Raw genomic sequence first — 16,217 nt, forward strand, 5'->3', positions numbered from 1 at the left:
AGGTTGGCAAGATGCTGTCGAAATGTCAAACTTCCTTTTACTTCTTGGTGGAGCAAAACCCTGGATGCTGGTCTGCACAGTGGTGTGATCAGAAAACCTTCGTTTGGAGCTCGGAAGTCATGTGAGGATGGGCTGGGATTTTTCTGTGGCACCAAGGCCCCCACTCACATTCCTCTTGCACAAATCTTCTCTCCTTTCATTGCCATTAATCACAGGCTCCGAGCTGATAAACTTTGGGTGCTACGGAGAGCAAACACTTTGGCTTAGTGCGGAAGGCCAGTCATTAGTATTTCTTTCAGGCTATTAATAGGGCCCAGAGAAACTTTAGCAGAAGTGGATTATCAGGAGAAAGTGGCCTTGGCATGGCTGGTTGTGAATTATAATGAAAAGAGCAAGTTTCCTGAGTATTTTGCTGAATGCTTTTCTCTTTCTCTTTGTCAGCGGCATTCAGGCGAGAAACTGGAGCTGAAGAGACCAGGCGATGTCTGCTGTGTGGTTAGCACAGCGATCCAGAGCCACACGCCAGGGATGGAAGCCAGCCCTCAGAGCTCCCCCTCCCCCAGCCCTTTCCTGGGAATCCAGTGTGGTCAGCAGAGCCTTTGGAAATTGGAATTGTTTGGAGGTAAATCAGAGCACAGAGAAGCTGGGGCGCAGAGTTAATTACAGAGGCAGTGACCCTGGTCTGGTCTCTCTGGGGCTGGCTGGTCCAGTTTCCCAGCACTGCAGCCCTTTGAAAAGTAGGAGGGGGGGAGGATGGTCCTCTCCTGCCTGCCCCCTTCCCACCCCTTTGCCTTTCTCTGGCCTGCCTTCTCCCTCCCTCTGATGCTGCTTACAGAGAAGGTGGAGCTGCCTGCTTGGATCCTTGCCAGTGTGGGAGGCCTGGAAACTCTGAAGGCTGTCCCGGTCACCAAGGTCTTGCCATCAACAGAGCCACCTTCCTCTGGATGACTCCCACTGGCTTTCATGGGGCCTCTAGACCCAGGGTGTGGAGCTTTGGTCTCTTTGTTTAGAAACTACACTCAGGAGAGTTGATCATCCAATGGTTTTAGGTGTCAGCAGAAGAGAGAGAGAACGAAATAAGCCCAGTGAGAAGCCACCCACTTGTCCTTCAAACTCACAAGGACGTGGGAGGCAGAAAGAGAGGCAGGAGACAGTAACGTGGGGATGCTACAGTCATTTCTACTGAGGCAAGTGCTCAGACGATCAGGAGCTTCCACATATGAGCGGAGGCTTGTCTCCCCTCTGCAGGCACAGGAGAGGGACAGAAAGAAAGCATCACAATAAATATGGCCACTTCTTTAATGTATGCTCTTCAAGTATTGCTTGCTGTAAACAGTGTTTGGTTTTTGCTTTCTCTTTAATTGCAAGAAACCACCGGCAGATTGGAGTGGAACCTAAAGCCAAACACCCACGTCCCCAAATCAGCTCCCGAATGGAATCTCCTGGAGTCCTCGGCCACACACTCCAGGCCCTTTCCCCAGGGGGGCCTGGTTTATGACAGTGACTGATGTAAGGCAAAGCTGCCCTGTGTCCTCGGGGAGGCCAGGTGTCTGCTCTGGGAGAGGCCCACTTCTCCCCCACTTCTGACAGTAACTTTAGGGGAACAAAGGGAAAAGTACCAAAGATCAGCTCCTCATTTCTTGAGGTTTGAGATTAAATAAAAGAAAAACAAAAAACCCAGTAGCAAAAAGCATTGGTACCCTACAGACACAGCTCTTCCCTCCAGAGATGAGAATATACACGTGTGTGGTCCATAAAGCTCCACTGGTCGTCAGCCAGGTTGAGCCCCTCGGTGGCTCCACAGTCGGTGCCAAGTTCAGTACTTGCCACGGTCCTTGGGCCGCCGGGATGATTCCAGCTTGTACTGGCCTCTCTTTTTGCGAAGTGTTTGGTGTGAACTTGTGTTCATTCTTCTCCTCCTTCTCATGTTCTTGTAATCTCAAGGGAAAGCAAATGATCGTTTCCCCTCCAATTCCTCTCAGCTTCTCTTTGTAGGCCTTTTCTGGCATTTGGAAATGGGAGTCATTCGAGGAAGAGGGGGAGGGCGGGGAGAAGAAATGGGGACGGAACTCAGATTGAAACAGAAGTGGGACGGGATGAACAGGGAGGCTTTTTGTTTTGTTTTATTTCTGTTTTTTTTTTTTTTTCCTTTTTCTTAAAAAAAATTAAATAAAGTTCTCATTATTTCCCCAATATACAACAAATGAGTTTTCATGCAAAGCAGCAGTCAGAGGCAGAACTGTTCCCCAGTTCGTGCCTCTCGGCTTGAAGAACCACCTTCCCAGCGCCCCCTGCCTCTCTGGGGTTCGCTGTGGGTGGACGATGCCCGCCGTCTGTCCCTGCAGGAGCGGCGCTGATGGGCCGTGGCTGGCGTGGCGGGGAGGGGCCCTCCCCTCTCCCCGGGGTGGGGTCTCAGGGGACAGCAAGCTCTGGGGTCTGATCCCCTTCACTTGTCCTGCCTTCCGAGACTCCAAGTGTGACAGCTTTCCCAGACCCCTCTTCCTGGGAACGTGAGGCTCCGTCTCTCAGCTCTCGATGGACATAGCATTTAGGAGCTGCTCCACCTTGTACGCCAGCCGCTGTCGGCGGGCCTGCTCATCCTGCTCCAGGGCCCCGATGAGCTGAGGAGCAAAAACAAAGGTGGAGGTAGAGGAAGGAATTTAGGAATTTAGGTAGAGCAAGCCATTGGCCGAATCCTTCATCCCTCTACCTGCCTTTCCATTCTGCCCTAATGAACACAACCTGAGATACTATAAATGATTAACTGAATATAGGTATGTATGCACGTGTGTGTGTGTATGTATGTACGTCTACATGTATGCACATACATGTATATATCTTAAAACAATGTGTTTAAGACCGTATTTGGCATATCTGACAAAGTGCTATGTAAATATTAGCTATCATCATCATTATTATTACTACTAATGCTAAGTTCAAGGACAATGCCAATGCATGCCTTGAGAATTCTCCAGAGCTGTCCTCTGCGCCCTCTGCTCATGTTAGGGCCCACCTGTGTACCTGAAACGTGACTGACAGCGTCTGCCCAAGCACAAGGAATAGTCTGATTCATTGTTTAAGAAAGGATGAAATTAATTGTACGACACTTTGAAAGGAACAATTACGTTATGAAAAGTGTTATTTATTGTGTTAACAATGAGTGCAAGACAACGAAATGTGTAAGAAAGCTCTGGATGAATCAGAGAGAAGCTGCCGTCTAAGGGAGTGGTAATGAGTTTCGAGCTCATGGGTTTCTGACTCCATGACTATGTTGTCTGAATTACCCTCTGTTGCTGTTATCGAAGGGCTCAGCCAGGCGTTCTGACTAACTGCCATCCTGGCTGCGTGTGGCTCTCTGTCCCCTCCCGGGCCTCACCTTACCTCTTCGCTATACTTGCTGACATAGGAGTAGATCTCATTGAGGGCACTCAGCATATTGAACTCCGCAGCGTGCAGACGGGACTGCTCAGCCAGGTAGGCGTTCATGTCCTGGTCACTGATGGCGGGCAGCTTGGCGATGTCCGCGTAGTATCTGCCGTACAGAGGACAGGCTCCTTAGCGGGGACCCGGTGCCCATTCACCTACAGGACTCTGACCTCAGGCCCCTTGAGAGCACCGGATGTCCCCAGTTGCTCCTGCCTCCCTCTTTCTCTTCTGATGTGACTTCCTCTGGCTCCTTGCCTCAAGCTAAAGGTTGAGTCTCTAGGCCCTCTGGCCTAGAGACTGGTGCTCACTAGGCCAGACTCCATCCAGCTGGGAGCTTCCGCTGTGGGGGCGGGGGCCAGAATGCTTAAAAGCCCAGACTCTGACCAGACTCTGACTGGACTCCTTATCTTCCAATCCCAGCTCTACTACCTGCTGGCTGTGTGACCTTAGGCAAGTTACTTAGCCTCTTTGTATCTCAGTCTCTTCATCAGTAAAATGGGGTTACTTTGCAACCCCGTTTTAATGAGATGATACACAAAAAAATCTTTATCACAGCATTGGTTGCTTAGCGTGTGCTCAGTAAAACGTAATCAGAATGATAATGATCTGACCTCCAAGGGCACAAAAGTTTCCCCTTCTCCCCCCCAGCAGGAAGTTTGGATAAAGGGGAAGGATGGAAGCATGAGATCCAAATGTACCACAAACACGGTTGTGGGTTGTGAGTCCTCAGTGAGGCCCTGTGATGGAGCAGACAGATGGGGGTGCGGGCCTGTCCTGGGGAGGGGCTACTGACCTCTCCACCCAGCTCTTGTAGCTGGGGATGTCCTTGGCGTAGAGCAGCTTGTTGGAGGGGGAGTCCTTGCCCAGCCGGTGCTCTGATGTGGAGCAAGAGTCCATGAAGGTCTGGGCCACCACGGACAGGCAGGCGTCCGTGATGCTGCCCTTGTGGATGTCAAACACAAACTGGGGGTTCTTGATCACGTTCACCCAGAAGCGCAGAGGGAGGCTGTAGAAGAAGGCAGAGCAGACCTTGAGGGCTGAACCTCTGCCGCACCCTTAATGTTGTCCACGAATATTCCTCTCCTCCCTCTACAAATAAAACTTCTCTCCCCCAGGGCAAGGGAACGAAATCACTGAGAGCTGCTCCGGCCAGGATGGCAAATTTAGCATAAGCTGTTCCTGACCCTGGGAAGAAAAGGAGGGGCACCATTGTACCCTAACTGGGTGCTGACCCTGAGCCTTAACCACCGAGGGGTAGCTGTGGGTGTGTTCTGTTCCATCCTGGCAGCTTTTCCCAAAGGCCTCCATGCCCCCAGGGAAGCCCAAGGACAGAGAACTGCATGATTTTCTCAGAGCTTCAGACAAAGCCACCAGACTCCTAGAGTCCCTTCGCAGTGCCCATGGCCATTGTGCTGAAGGATGCAGCCAGCAGGCCCAGGCGCTGCCTGGGAGCCTGCACAAAGGGGGCCACCTGTGCTCCCCACCCAGCCTGGCCCCTTGCGCCGCTTCCCAGGGCCGGCCAGGCCTGGTGGGGCTGAGGAGTGGGCCCCCCTGGGGCAGCTCTTTCAGGGCTCTCCCCAGGGCTCTCTCCTCTCTGGGCAGGGGCAGGGGGAGGAGAGGAGGCCATTGTTGGCCTGCTGGGAATGAACTCACTGTAGCTCAGAGTTTTTCCCACCCCAAGAGGAACTGATCAGTCGTCAGGAGTGTTCCTTCTTGCATCTTGGGAATGTGTACAGAGGAGAATGGGTTTTCTCTGCTCCTGCGGCCATGAGGAGGATCAGCCCACTGACTCCCCTTCAGAAGCAGAAGAGCCCGCTGTTTCTGTGCCTTTTCCAACTTGGCCTTCTCCTCCGACTGCCTTCAGGGCCCTAACTCCTGGGCTCCGCTGTCGAGTGACCTTTGTTCCCTGGCGTGTCCTTCTGGCCTGAGATGGGGGTCCAGAAATCCAGCCTACCTCTCATCTCCCCTTCTTCACCTTCTCTTGAACCTCAAGGTCCCCAAACTTTCCCAAATGTCTCAGTCATGCCAAGTCTTGGGAAGATCCACTTTGCCCACTCCAAGTCCTTCCAGGATGATTTCTGCTTATCTTTCAAAGGACCACAGGATCACTCTTTCCTGCAGAGCTGCCTCGGCTGAGAAGTGACTCATCTCTTCCACCCTCCTGTCCTCCGGCAGCTTTGAGGAGCTTCTAATATTCTTTCCATGGACATTAGCTATTTGAGGTCTGGATAAGGGGACTCTTCCTGCCACAACTCCAGGGTAGGGCATTTCTATGACCTGGGCCTATCTGGCAACAGAAGGCAGCGAGATGGGGATGATCCAGAACTTTCTCTTCATCTCCCTGAGATTGCACACCTCCAGCACTGGGCTGGGGAGTCTTCCAAAGCAAAGGAGACAGCCATGGCCCTGCCCCTGGGAATGCAGACGCAAGGCCTGCCCTGGTGAAGTGCGCTGTGGGCTCCTCACCCGCGACCACCAGAATCTTCCCCATTTCACTACCCTGTGATCAAAGCTGCAGACTCCAGAAGGCCAGCAACCACAGCATCTCAAAGAAGAAAGGATTATATGGGTTTGGGGTTGGGTTTTTCCAAAGTGTTTTGCTGGTTGCTAGGATTTTTTGATTCCCAAATAACAGCCGGGGCCCATCTGTGTCGGCTCTGTTTTCTGAGGAGATCGTTGACTCCAGACAGCTGTGTGGGCTGCCTGCCCAACCCAAATGCCTGGACCTCTTCTCTCTGGGCTCTTGCCTGGAGGGAGGTTTTGGACTCCGGCGCTGGGCCAGGCCCTGTCTGACCTGAAAGCCAGTCCTCAGCTCGGTCTGTGGTCTAGATCTCAAACCCAGGAGAGAAAAGTCGTCTGCTAGGGGCCTGGAGGAGCCCCTTCTCCCACTGCTGTGTGTGGCCGCGGGGGTTACCTTAGGGACGAGAGTCATGCCTAAAGGACATATCCCTCCTGCTGCTTCCCGAAACCCATGGCGCCAGGGTCATAACTTGGCCTTAAGGAATCAAGGTTGCCATGACATCCTCCTGGTTGGTGGGCTCAAGTCTGTAGCAAGTGCAAGCTCCCTCCCCAGGTGTCTATGTTCTGTTCAGGGCTTCCCCGTCTCAGGAGGAGGTGTCTTCAGCTCTGCGCTGCCCAGAATGCCTGACGCTGCCTGGCTTTGAAGCCCTGCAACTAGCTGTCTCCAGTGTGGCTCCTCGGGTTCCTCCAGCAACCCTTCTTGAGAACCAGAGGTCTCAGAGTCAGGGAGGAAGTGCTGCCTGGGAAAGGCCCTCAACCAGAAAGGGCAGAGCTCAAGCCCGTGTCCTGGTGCCGGCCCTCAGCCAGGCAGGCCCCGCTTGGCGCCCACAGCTCGGGGACCACGTTGGCTCTGCAGAGCATATGTGCGCTGTTTGTTCTAGGAGCCTCGGATTACCCAGCCACCGCGACGAAGGGGCTCCCCCATCCCCCTGGTCCCTGCCGGCCCCACCTCCCACAGCTTGTGGCCTCTCCAGGCTGCAGCTAGGCCCCCTGGGCTCCCCGAGGGGTTACCAGTTGCTTTTCCAGGTGTGCCGCACATCTGTGTCGTGGATGCTGTGTCTGTCTGCCTGCTCATCCAGGAAGTCAAACATGTACTTGATGGCCAGGGGGAGAGCGCTGCCCCGGTGCACCGTACTGAACAAGGTCTCAAACAAGTCGTCCACGAACTTCTGCAGGGTGCCCTGGGGGAGGGACGGGGTGGGGGGGACAGCGTGAGGGGGAGGGTGGGGGGAGGTGGGGGTGCAGGCAGCAGACGGGCAGACCAGATGGTGCCTTGGACTGATCCTGCCTTGGAAATTTGTCAGCGGCGCCAGGCTGTGCAGACAGCGTGGTGGGGGTGGGGAGGGGGCCGTGGGGGTGTCGGGGAGATGGGAGGGACTGAAGAGGCTGCAGATTCCTGGGAAGAACCTCTCCTCCAACCCGCAGCCACATGCCCCATCTATGCCTGTGTCCGCACCAGGCGGGACCGGGCTGAGGGTGTGGGGCAGGAAGACAGTGAGGGCTCCGAGCCCTGGCTGCCCACGGGGACTGGTGGGCGTGTGCTGGGATGACAGCGTGTCTGAAGAACAAGCTGGAGGACCCTGAGCCTCCTGGTGAAGATGTTTGCCATATTTGTAGCCTGGGTGCTGCAGGTGAAGGGTCCAGATCCAAGAATACCCAGGTGCAGCCCCCACCCACAGGGCCCTGGAGGGTCTCTGGGCAGGAACAAGGCTGGGCCTGGGTCCCCCAGGCTACAGGTTCAAGGGACACACCTCTGAAGGTTCGGAACACATCCAGCCTTTTCTGGTGGCTCTGTTGGTCTCTTATTAGCATATTAGGAAAAGCAAAATTCAAGACATATGGTCTGAGGGTGTATTTCTATGTCCCTTTGGGGAGCAAGTCAGAGCTGTAATCTGGATGCCACTGTGGGAGAATTTCAGCAGCATTTTTGTGGGGTCAGTGGGGGAGAGTATTTGAAATCTGACCTCTGCTGGCAAAGATGGGCCATATGATCGCCATGCTTACAGGCATAGTTGTTCTCTGCTCGGGAAGCTGGAAGACAGCTTTAGATCTTAGCTTCCAGCACTGTGGCTACCTCACCTCCATCAGCATTTGGGGGCCGATGGGATGGGGCAGGGAAGGGGGAGCCTTCTCTCCGATTACTGGCAGGACCCGGCCTTTGTGTTTTCTCTCTCACTGTGGCCAGAAAGTGGGTGGAAAAGGCCTCAACGGTGGAGGCCAGCTAACATCAGTAAGAAAACCCCAACATTTCCTAAAAGGGACCCAGAGATGAGAGCAGCTCCTCTGAAGAGTAATGGTGGTCTTGAGGGGTGGGCCAGGGGAAATGATACTATTGCAGTTTTTGCCAAAAGGTAGAGAACAACAGTGGCCTGATCCTCTGGAAAGCCTGCACTGGGACCTGGACCTATTCGTCTGAATGGGCCCCCTTAAAGGACAGACTCCATGACATCCTTATGCTGGGGCGTCGGGGTGGAGGGTGGGCAGGACATACACCTCTAAGGAGCCCTCCCCAGGCTGGGCAGAGCAGGAGTTACCTTGGTGGCCAGTAGCCGGGTCAAGTAGATCTCAGATACCATCTTGCTGCCCCGGTCACCCTCCTTCTGGTCCCCATGGTCATGGTTCTTCACCAGATGCCACACCTTAACCCCACTCTCCAGGTCTGGGGTGATCATGGGGGCTCGGGACCGCAGGCTGTCGGGGCTCCCTGTGTACCTGAAGGAGGAGTCTGAGGAGAAGGGGGCAGTGGAGGCTCATAAGACACTGATTTCACCATCCTTGCTTGTAGAATCCTTCTAGAATCTTTGCCTGCCTACTGCACTCACTCAGAATAAACTAGTTTCAGTTGGAAGAGGACCCCTGGGACCTCATATTTGGTGGGTTATTTTGGAATCCTTGGCTGGCACGAGGACAGAGGAGCCTGAAGCCTTTTCTTTAAAAAGAAGATTTAGAAATTCTGTGAGCTGGAGAGAGCCTTGAGAATTTGGGAGCCCCCCCCCACCGCCGATGCTTCCACAGCAAAGAATAATCAATAGGTAAAATGTCAGCTGAATATTTTCATAGGGGCTTTGATGAAAAATCTGGGTGCCGAGAAGCTATAAGCTGTAATGCCCCCTCTTGGGAGTTAACGGGTCCTTCTAACTTGGGGTCTAGGGTATGGACTTGCCTAAGCCATTTTTGGAGTGGCGGGGCCCAGTCCTGGAGGTGTCCTTTAGCTGGACAGCCCAAAGCCTTATTGCAAACACAAAAGCAGAGGACATGGAGCAAGAGAGAGTGAAGCATGGTCACCTCATTGCCCAGCGGGCACTGGGGGCCCTTGCACCCTCAGGGGTGGGTAGGCTAGGATGGCCCATCTACTGCCCCAATTGGGACACTTTTGAGAGTAAAGGGGGACCATTAATAACTCAGCCAGAACAACAGGTAAAAACAGGGACTGGCAAGTAGGAACCCCCATCCACGTGCCTCCCTGATTCCAGGCCCCTCACACTCCTTCACCAGGTGGGGGCTGTCAAAGGAAGGGCGCGCAACGCACCCGCTCCCGCAGCTCTGAGGTCTTGGCCGCTCTGGGAGTGACTGCACTCGGGAGGAGGGGAAGCAAATGATTGATTGGCGGAGGGCAGTTGCAAGGGCTGCTTGCTGTCGCGGGGGGCGGTGAGGGGTCCCTGGGAGGTCACGGAAGCTGCCTCCGAGCTGCCCAGGCTACCTTCCTGGTCCTCACCGTATCTGCCGATGGGTGTCCTCGAGATGCTGGCAGAGGCTGGGATGTTGTAGGAGGACGTCTGTTTGGGGACCAGAGCCACCACCGATCTGTCTGACACCTGAGAAGGGTACCAAAGGTACAGTGTGGGTGAACCAGGAAATTCAACTGTCAAGTACTTCTAGAAGGTAATGACACAGGAATGGGGTAGAGCACAAGGAGTTCAGGAATACTAAAAATAATATGGTTGCTACTCGCCAAGGATGTCCGATGTGGTAGTTACTGGCCGCCTGTGCTGACGGGCGCTTGAAATTCAGTCAGTCTGAATGGAGATACGTTGTCAGTGTCTAAGCTACAACCTACTAACTGTAACACGAACTATTATGCTGTAAACGCATAATACACACTGTGTTTCAATGACTTAGCGTGGATAGAGTAACACAAATGATCTCATTAATAATTATTCTGTTGATTCCATGTTGAAATGGTAATTTTTTTAGAATCAACTAGGTTAAATAAAATACATTGTTAACACTAATTTCATTGGGTTATTTTTACTTTTTAAATGTGGCTAGTAAAACATTTTAAGTTACACGTGTGGCTTGCATGATCTGGACATTCTACTGGACAGCCAGGGCTAGACCCAGCCTCCCTTCAACCCTGTGCATTTGTACGGTTATTCCCATTTTACAGGTGAGGAAACTGAAGCAGAGAGGGGCAAAGCACCGTCTTCCAAGTCACACAGAGACTACACAGTACAATCAGTATTTTTAGCCAGGTCTGTCCAGGCTCCAGAGCGCATGTGCTCCCCATTATATCCTAATTTGGGATTTTATTTCAAGTCATACTGGTCTGAAGCCCATTTTCCCTTTTGGCTTTGATTTCTTTCTGGCCTGGGTCCTATAACGCTCGGGCCACCTTGAGGAGTTTTCCCCAACAGAGCAGCTACTCTTGGGGAGTCAGAGGGAAAGATGGCGTGTTTCCCTGTCCTCTGTGAGGCACCCAGGCTCAGTACCCAGGCTGGAGGGAAAGGACTGATAAATGAGGAGCCATAGTGAAGACATTTGGGGCCATTTTGATTTAAGATTACCCTCCATCCAATAAAAACGGAGAATCCCCAGAATTGTGGCGATCCAATTAAACCCCTAACGCAGAGGGAATAAAACAGCTATAATAATGTTATGGGCCATAAAACATTCCTATTAAACCATTTTTTATTTTAACAATTTTTATGAACTTTATAAGTTTGATTTATAGCTGCACCAGTCGTAAAACCATCTTTCTGGGTCTTAAATTGTCAGTCCCTTTCTCCCACCAAAAAAGAATTAAATGTTGGGAAGTCAAACTATAAATGAACATTAGTGCTAACGAGATTCCCTGATAGCCGGTTTTAGCAGTGGTGTTTAATTTTATCCTCCCTATAAATCTGAGGGAGGCCAGGAAGTTTTTTAACATCTCTTTGTTAATTAAGATTATGCAGATTTTCTCCTGTGGGGGCTTCCAGGACCTTTGACTCCAAGGAGGGTCCCAAGGGGGCAGTGCTTTGACTTGGAGGCAGAAAGCTGCAGGGCCCTGGGCTCTTGTGGGCGCGTGGAAGGGGCCCAGGCTGCAACACTCCGCAGCCGGGACGGTGTCCTGGACCGCCAGTGGTCCGCACCATCCCCTCCAGCTCTGGAACTAAGGGGGGATGGGCCTCTCCACCTCTGTCTTTCAGGAACTCTCCTTGCCACTGACAGCCTAGAAGTGATTCTCTGAAAGCCTGGCAGGGGCAGGGGATGATACTCCCAGGAAGAACAGATTACATTCTTCATGTATGGTTTGTTGTCACCTGGAGGATTCATAAGGTGACTCGAATGACCACAGTTCAACCCAATTCCAGGTCTTGTCACTAAATCTCTCTTGTCTTCAGTCCTAGCCTTTCTTTTTCTTGACTGACAGGCGATGCAAATCCATGGTCAGGCTGCCCGGCCGGGTCTGACTTTGGCTCTGCCACTTACTAGCTACATGACCTCAGCGAAGTCAGTTAACCTCTCTGCGTCTCTGTTGTCTCATTTGTTGATGGGGATAATAATGGCATCTAGGTTTGTCGTGAGGCTCAAAGGAGTCAGGACACAGGAAGGCTGGCAGCAGTGCCTGGCACCCGGTGAGCACTCAGTGAGCGCTGATATCAGTGTTGTTATTAGGAGCATCACCGTCATCATCACTGTCCCCCAAAGGGAAGAATAATCCCTGTTGTTCCCTGTCACTCAGGGCTGGCATGTGGGAAGTACCTTGCACTCGGGACAGCTCAGTAAATATTTGAGGAATGAATGAATACATGAATGAGAAATGACATTGGGGAATTGAAAGTGCTCTGCATGATGAGCACTGGAAGAAGAGAATATTCCATTCTGATTGGGAGCCTTAGGACGGACAGCCCAGTAACAAGCGTTAGGGCATCACAGACAGAAAAGAAAGGTCTCCCTCCTGCCCTTGAGAAACTTCTGATTCGAAGGCACGATGCTATTCTCTTTTGTGCTTTCTTCTTCGGCTCAAACTGGTTCATTACAAGTGTTCTCCAGGACGCACTAAGTGCTGTGTGAGGGGGGGTGGGGTGGAATCAACGGCGGGGGGCGGGCAGGGGGCTCTAACTATCCTGCGGGCAAGTCTGCATCCTATGTACCTCATCTGCTATTTCTAATTCTTCCCACCACCTTCACAAGCCAGATGTCACCTTGCAGATGAGGAGCCCAAGGTTGCAGGAGGTTAAAGTCACCCCACCAATGAGTGGAGAAGCAGGGGTTCAAATATGGCTGGCAAAGCCTTGAACTCTTCTCAGACACCACACTCGGTCCGTCTGGGGCTGGGCGCAGTCAGTTGGGGGGCGGCGAGGAGGATGGAGCCTGGAGAGGGAGGTTTCTGGGGCTGCCCCAGTGCCCCCCACCAGCTTCCTCTGTGCCTCAGAGCCTCCCAGCCAGCTCCTATTGGACCCCCAGTGGCCTGGTCCATGGCAACTCCATGCTCACCAGTCCAGCCTGCCAGTCCCCCTGTCCCCTCCTCGTGTGAGGCCAGGACAGAGGAGGATGTTACTAATCAGGCAATCCCGTAGGGTCTTGCAGCCTGAGGCGCTTCTTCTGGTTGGTTTAATTTCTCTCGGTGTCTCTTATTTCCAGCTTCTATTTTAGTATTTTTCCCGAATCCCAACCAGCCTACCTGTGCTTAATCTTATAGAGACCCCCAGCCATGAGTAGCCACCATGGGAGGGAGGGGGAGGTGGGAATAGATCCCTCCTGGATCTTTTGTTCTTTTGCTGGAATTCTTTTTTTTTTTGATTATTCATTCATTCAGTGCCTCTGCCAATGTGCCGAACACTTTCTCTCCTGTACTGAATCTATTCCACACGACTTTATGGGGCAGGAATTACTTTGAACTCCATTTTACAGATGAGAAGGGCGAGACTTAATTTCACCAAGGACACCAGCTAGTAAGTGGCAGAATGCAAGAGCTGAAGACAAATATCCAATTCCCTGCTCTATGGCAGGTGAGTAGCGGAAGGTGTGTCGGTAAGATGCTGAGGACAGAAAGCCACAGATCCCTATGGTCAGTGACCTTACGGAGGACCTCACAATATGCAATTTTTCTGCAGACATGGAAGGTACACAGGAGAGAAATGCCTCGCCCTACCCAGACCAGTTAAGTCAGTTTCTCGGGGTAGAGTCTGGGCGTTCATTTTTTTTTTTTTTTTTAAAGATTTTATTTATTTATTTGAGAAAGAGAGCAAGCTGGAGAGAGAGACAGAGAGAGCACAAGCAGGGGGAGCGGCAGGCAGAGGGAGAAGCAGGCTCCCTGCTGAGCAGAGAGCCCTGATGCAGCCCCAGGACCCTGGGATCATGACCTGAGCCGAAGGCAGATGCTTAACGACCGAGCCACCCTGGCGCCCCGTGGGCACTCATGATTTTAACAGATTTCCTAACCATGCCTGAGAATTTCCGATTTAGATTCAGAAGGAGGAGGAAAGGGGAGATGGCTTCTGAGGGCTTGAGAGCAAACCCTGGAGTGAAGGGAACAATCTGGGGAGTCAAAAGTCGTGGTGCAAAGCCCCTGCCCTCACCTGATAATGCATCAGCGTGTTCAGCCGCTTCCAGTCGCCCTCAATCTTGGTGGTGATGTCCTCGTCTTGCAGCACGACCCGGGCGATCCGGCCTTGCCGCCACTCTGGGTGGAGGGGTGGTGCAGGTAGCAGTGTGAGTGGGTGGGGGGGGAGGGGCTGGGAGTCAGGGTCACCCAGTCCTGCCTCCTCTAGCGACCTGGCAACCCCAGCTCCAAGCTGGTGTGACCCATAGTGCTTAGAGATGTCCAGGGCTCCATGGGGTCAAGAGAGCTGGGGAGAAGTGTGGGCAGGCAGTGTCCCAAGAGAAATACTTCCTGTGGTCCCTCACCTGGGCAGGACCTAGTCATGCCCCCAGGAGGGGCCTGGGCAGGAAGGGGCTTCCCATTTTCTCACCCCATCCCATCCCATCGCCCAAATGTCCTCCCGGAAGCCACTTTTCAACCCCATGCCCCCCATACTCCAAGGCCAGGCCTCCTACCCAAGTCCATGTCAACGGCCCTCGGCCGCTGGGAGTAGGGCACGTTCTTATAGACAGCATCAAGGATCTTCTCCTTGACCTGTGTGATGGTGTCACAGTTTAACACCTTCACTGGGATCTCTGGACTGTTCTCGTTGTCGGGGTTGACGCAGTTCAGGATCTACAAGGATGATAGAGGGGGAACAGGATGGGAATTCGAGGGGCTGCTTGAGGGAGAGGGAGCAAGGCCTTGGAATCTCTCTTTCCAAGGCTTATCCTCCTCACAGGAGAAATGGCCGTGCCTCAGTTTCTCTTGCCTTCCTGCCATCTGCCAAATGACAACCTGAGTCATGCCTATGCTTCTCAAAGAACTGAGACTCCACTTTCTAGCCCCTGGTTGGCTTGGGGGAGACTGTAATCCTGGGACCAGGCATGCTGGGGGTTTAGAGATGGCTCCAGGTCTATCAAGGGCTGACCACCCACTTCCCAAAGCCTCTGTATTAGGAACTAGCAAATTCATCTTCTTCCCCATAATGCTAATTTCCCCATACCTAATGGAGGGTGCTCTGCCCCCAGCCATAGCAAGCATCTAGGGTAAACGGAGGCAGACAGAGCTCTTTGGGCCCACCCAATGAGACGGGGAGGGGGAACCCAGGCGTGTATGCCCCGCTCTTGGAACACTTAGCATAGCCTTTAGACTGGCTCCCATGCTGTTTCCCAGCCTCTTTGTTGACCACTCAGATTAGCTTTGTGTATGAAGCAAAGGCAGGAGGTCTGCCGAGTCCCCTGAGTTCCCTGCCTCCTCACCAGGGTCTTGTACTCGATCTGCTGCCGGATGAGCTTGTCTTCACTCAGAGAGTAGCGGGCCTCACCCGTGATGGCGTCGATGGGGCCCTTCTCCATCTGCTGCTTGATGGCGCAGTAGAGCATGAAGAGGGGCTCCCCCGCGCACTCCTGTGGGCACAGGCAGGGCACAAGGGGTGGGCTGGCACCCGTCTCCTCCTCTCCCTCTCCTGGCCAGGCTCCTAGGCCCGCCTTGCTTTGGAGCACCCCAGCCGGGCAGCTTCCTATTCCCAAGGGGTCCCCATGCAGCCCTGATGGCCAGGGTTGGGGCAGCAGACCCTTGTCTTGCTCTCAACTCTTGGCCCCGGCTCGCTCCCACTCTCACCTTCAGGAACTTGTGCAGGAGGAAGGCAAACCAGTTGGTCAGCATCTTCTCAGCCACAGACTCTGTCCTGGGGAGGGAGAAGGGATGTGAGGGGCAGTCCTTTATGGAGGGGTCTCGGAGAGGGGGTCTGGCTTGTATGCATCGTGGCCCAAGAGAGCAACAGGGCATCAAAGGGCACAGAGCTGGGAGCCAGGACACCAGAGGTGAAAGTGTGACCTTGGACCAGAGGCTTTTTCTTCCTGGGCCTCAATTCCTTGTGGAAATGGAGTGGTGCTCCGGGTCTGCAGATGAAGGCACCAAGTACCCCATTTCCACAGGGCTATCAATTTCTAGTTCTCCCTACTTCCTGCTGGCCTCAGGATGAGAAACAGAGTTTCTCTGTCCCTTTGGGATTCCCTGCATGCCTGAATACTCCCATTTTCATACCCAGGAGGTCCCTGGTACGTGCCCCTCCAACCTCTCAGAATCAGACTGCCTGAATTCCAATCCTGACTCTGCCACATTCTGGCTGTGGGACCTTGGGCAGGTCATTTCACCTCTCTGGGTTCATTTTCCCCATCTCTAAATGGGGACAATGATAATAGTGTCTATCCCTCAGGGCTGTTGTCAGAATTGGATGAGTTAACATATATGTAAAGTGCTAAGAATAGCATCTGGCCCCCAGTAAGCACTATTCCGTAAGTATTGGCTGTCGTTCCTGCTGTCGTGTGGGGTCATGGATCCCAGCCGCTCAGGGGGAGAGCAGGGGACATGAGTGTTTAGCAGACAGGGGATCTGCTTCTGCAAACACCAGCCCTCCCCACCCCCTATCCTGGGCTGCAGATCTGGGGACTCAGGAACAAAGCCGCTGTGACAGACCCTC

The 16,217-nt window shown here is 53.1% G+C and overlaps 1 protein-coding gene across 2 annotated transcripts in view; it reads right to left on the reverse strand.

Annotated features, from left to right (window-relative positions):
- Window positions 1-2,005: 2,005 nt before the first annotated feature.
- The window catches only part of PLXNA2 (plexin A2), a 181,210-nt gene continuing 166,998 nt past the window's right edge, over window positions 2,006-16,217 (reverse strand). Inside the window, exons 22-31 of one of the 2 annotated variants that reach the window (XM_021682521.2) lie at window positions 15,356-15,422; window positions 14,995-15,141; window positions 14,209-14,368; window positions 13,731-13,834; window positions 9,662-9,761; window positions 8,481-8,671; window positions 6,958-7,127; window positions 4,220-4,432; window positions 3,382-3,532; window positions 2,006-2,621 (exon numbers count right to left, since the gene is read on the reverse strand). In XM_021682521.2, the coding sequence (XP_021538196.1) occupies window positions 2,526-2,621; window positions 3,382-3,532; window positions 4,220-4,432; window positions 6,958-7,127; window positions 8,481-8,671; window positions 9,662-9,761; window positions 13,731-13,834; window positions 14,209-14,368; window positions 14,995-15,141; window positions 15,356-15,422 (1,399 nt within the window). In that variant the 3' untranslated portion in view covers window positions 2,006-2,525. The remainder of the gene's footprint in view (window positions 2,622-3,381; window positions 3,533-4,219; window positions 4,433-6,957; window positions 7,128-8,480; window positions 8,672-9,661; window positions 9,762-13,730; window positions 13,835-14,208; window positions 14,369-14,994; window positions 15,142-15,355; window positions 15,423-16,217) is intronic. The other variant, XM_044916354.1, reaches the window with a different exon arrangement.

The sequence above is a fragment of the Neomonachus schauinslandi genome, chromosome 6 (genome assembly GCF_002201575.2).
Source record: "Neomonachus schauinslandi chromosome 6, ASM220157v2, whole genome shotgun sequence".
NCBI classification, from domain to species: domain Eukaryota; kingdom Metazoa; phylum Chordata; class Mammalia; order Carnivora; family Phocidae; genus Neomonachus; species Neomonachus schauinslandi.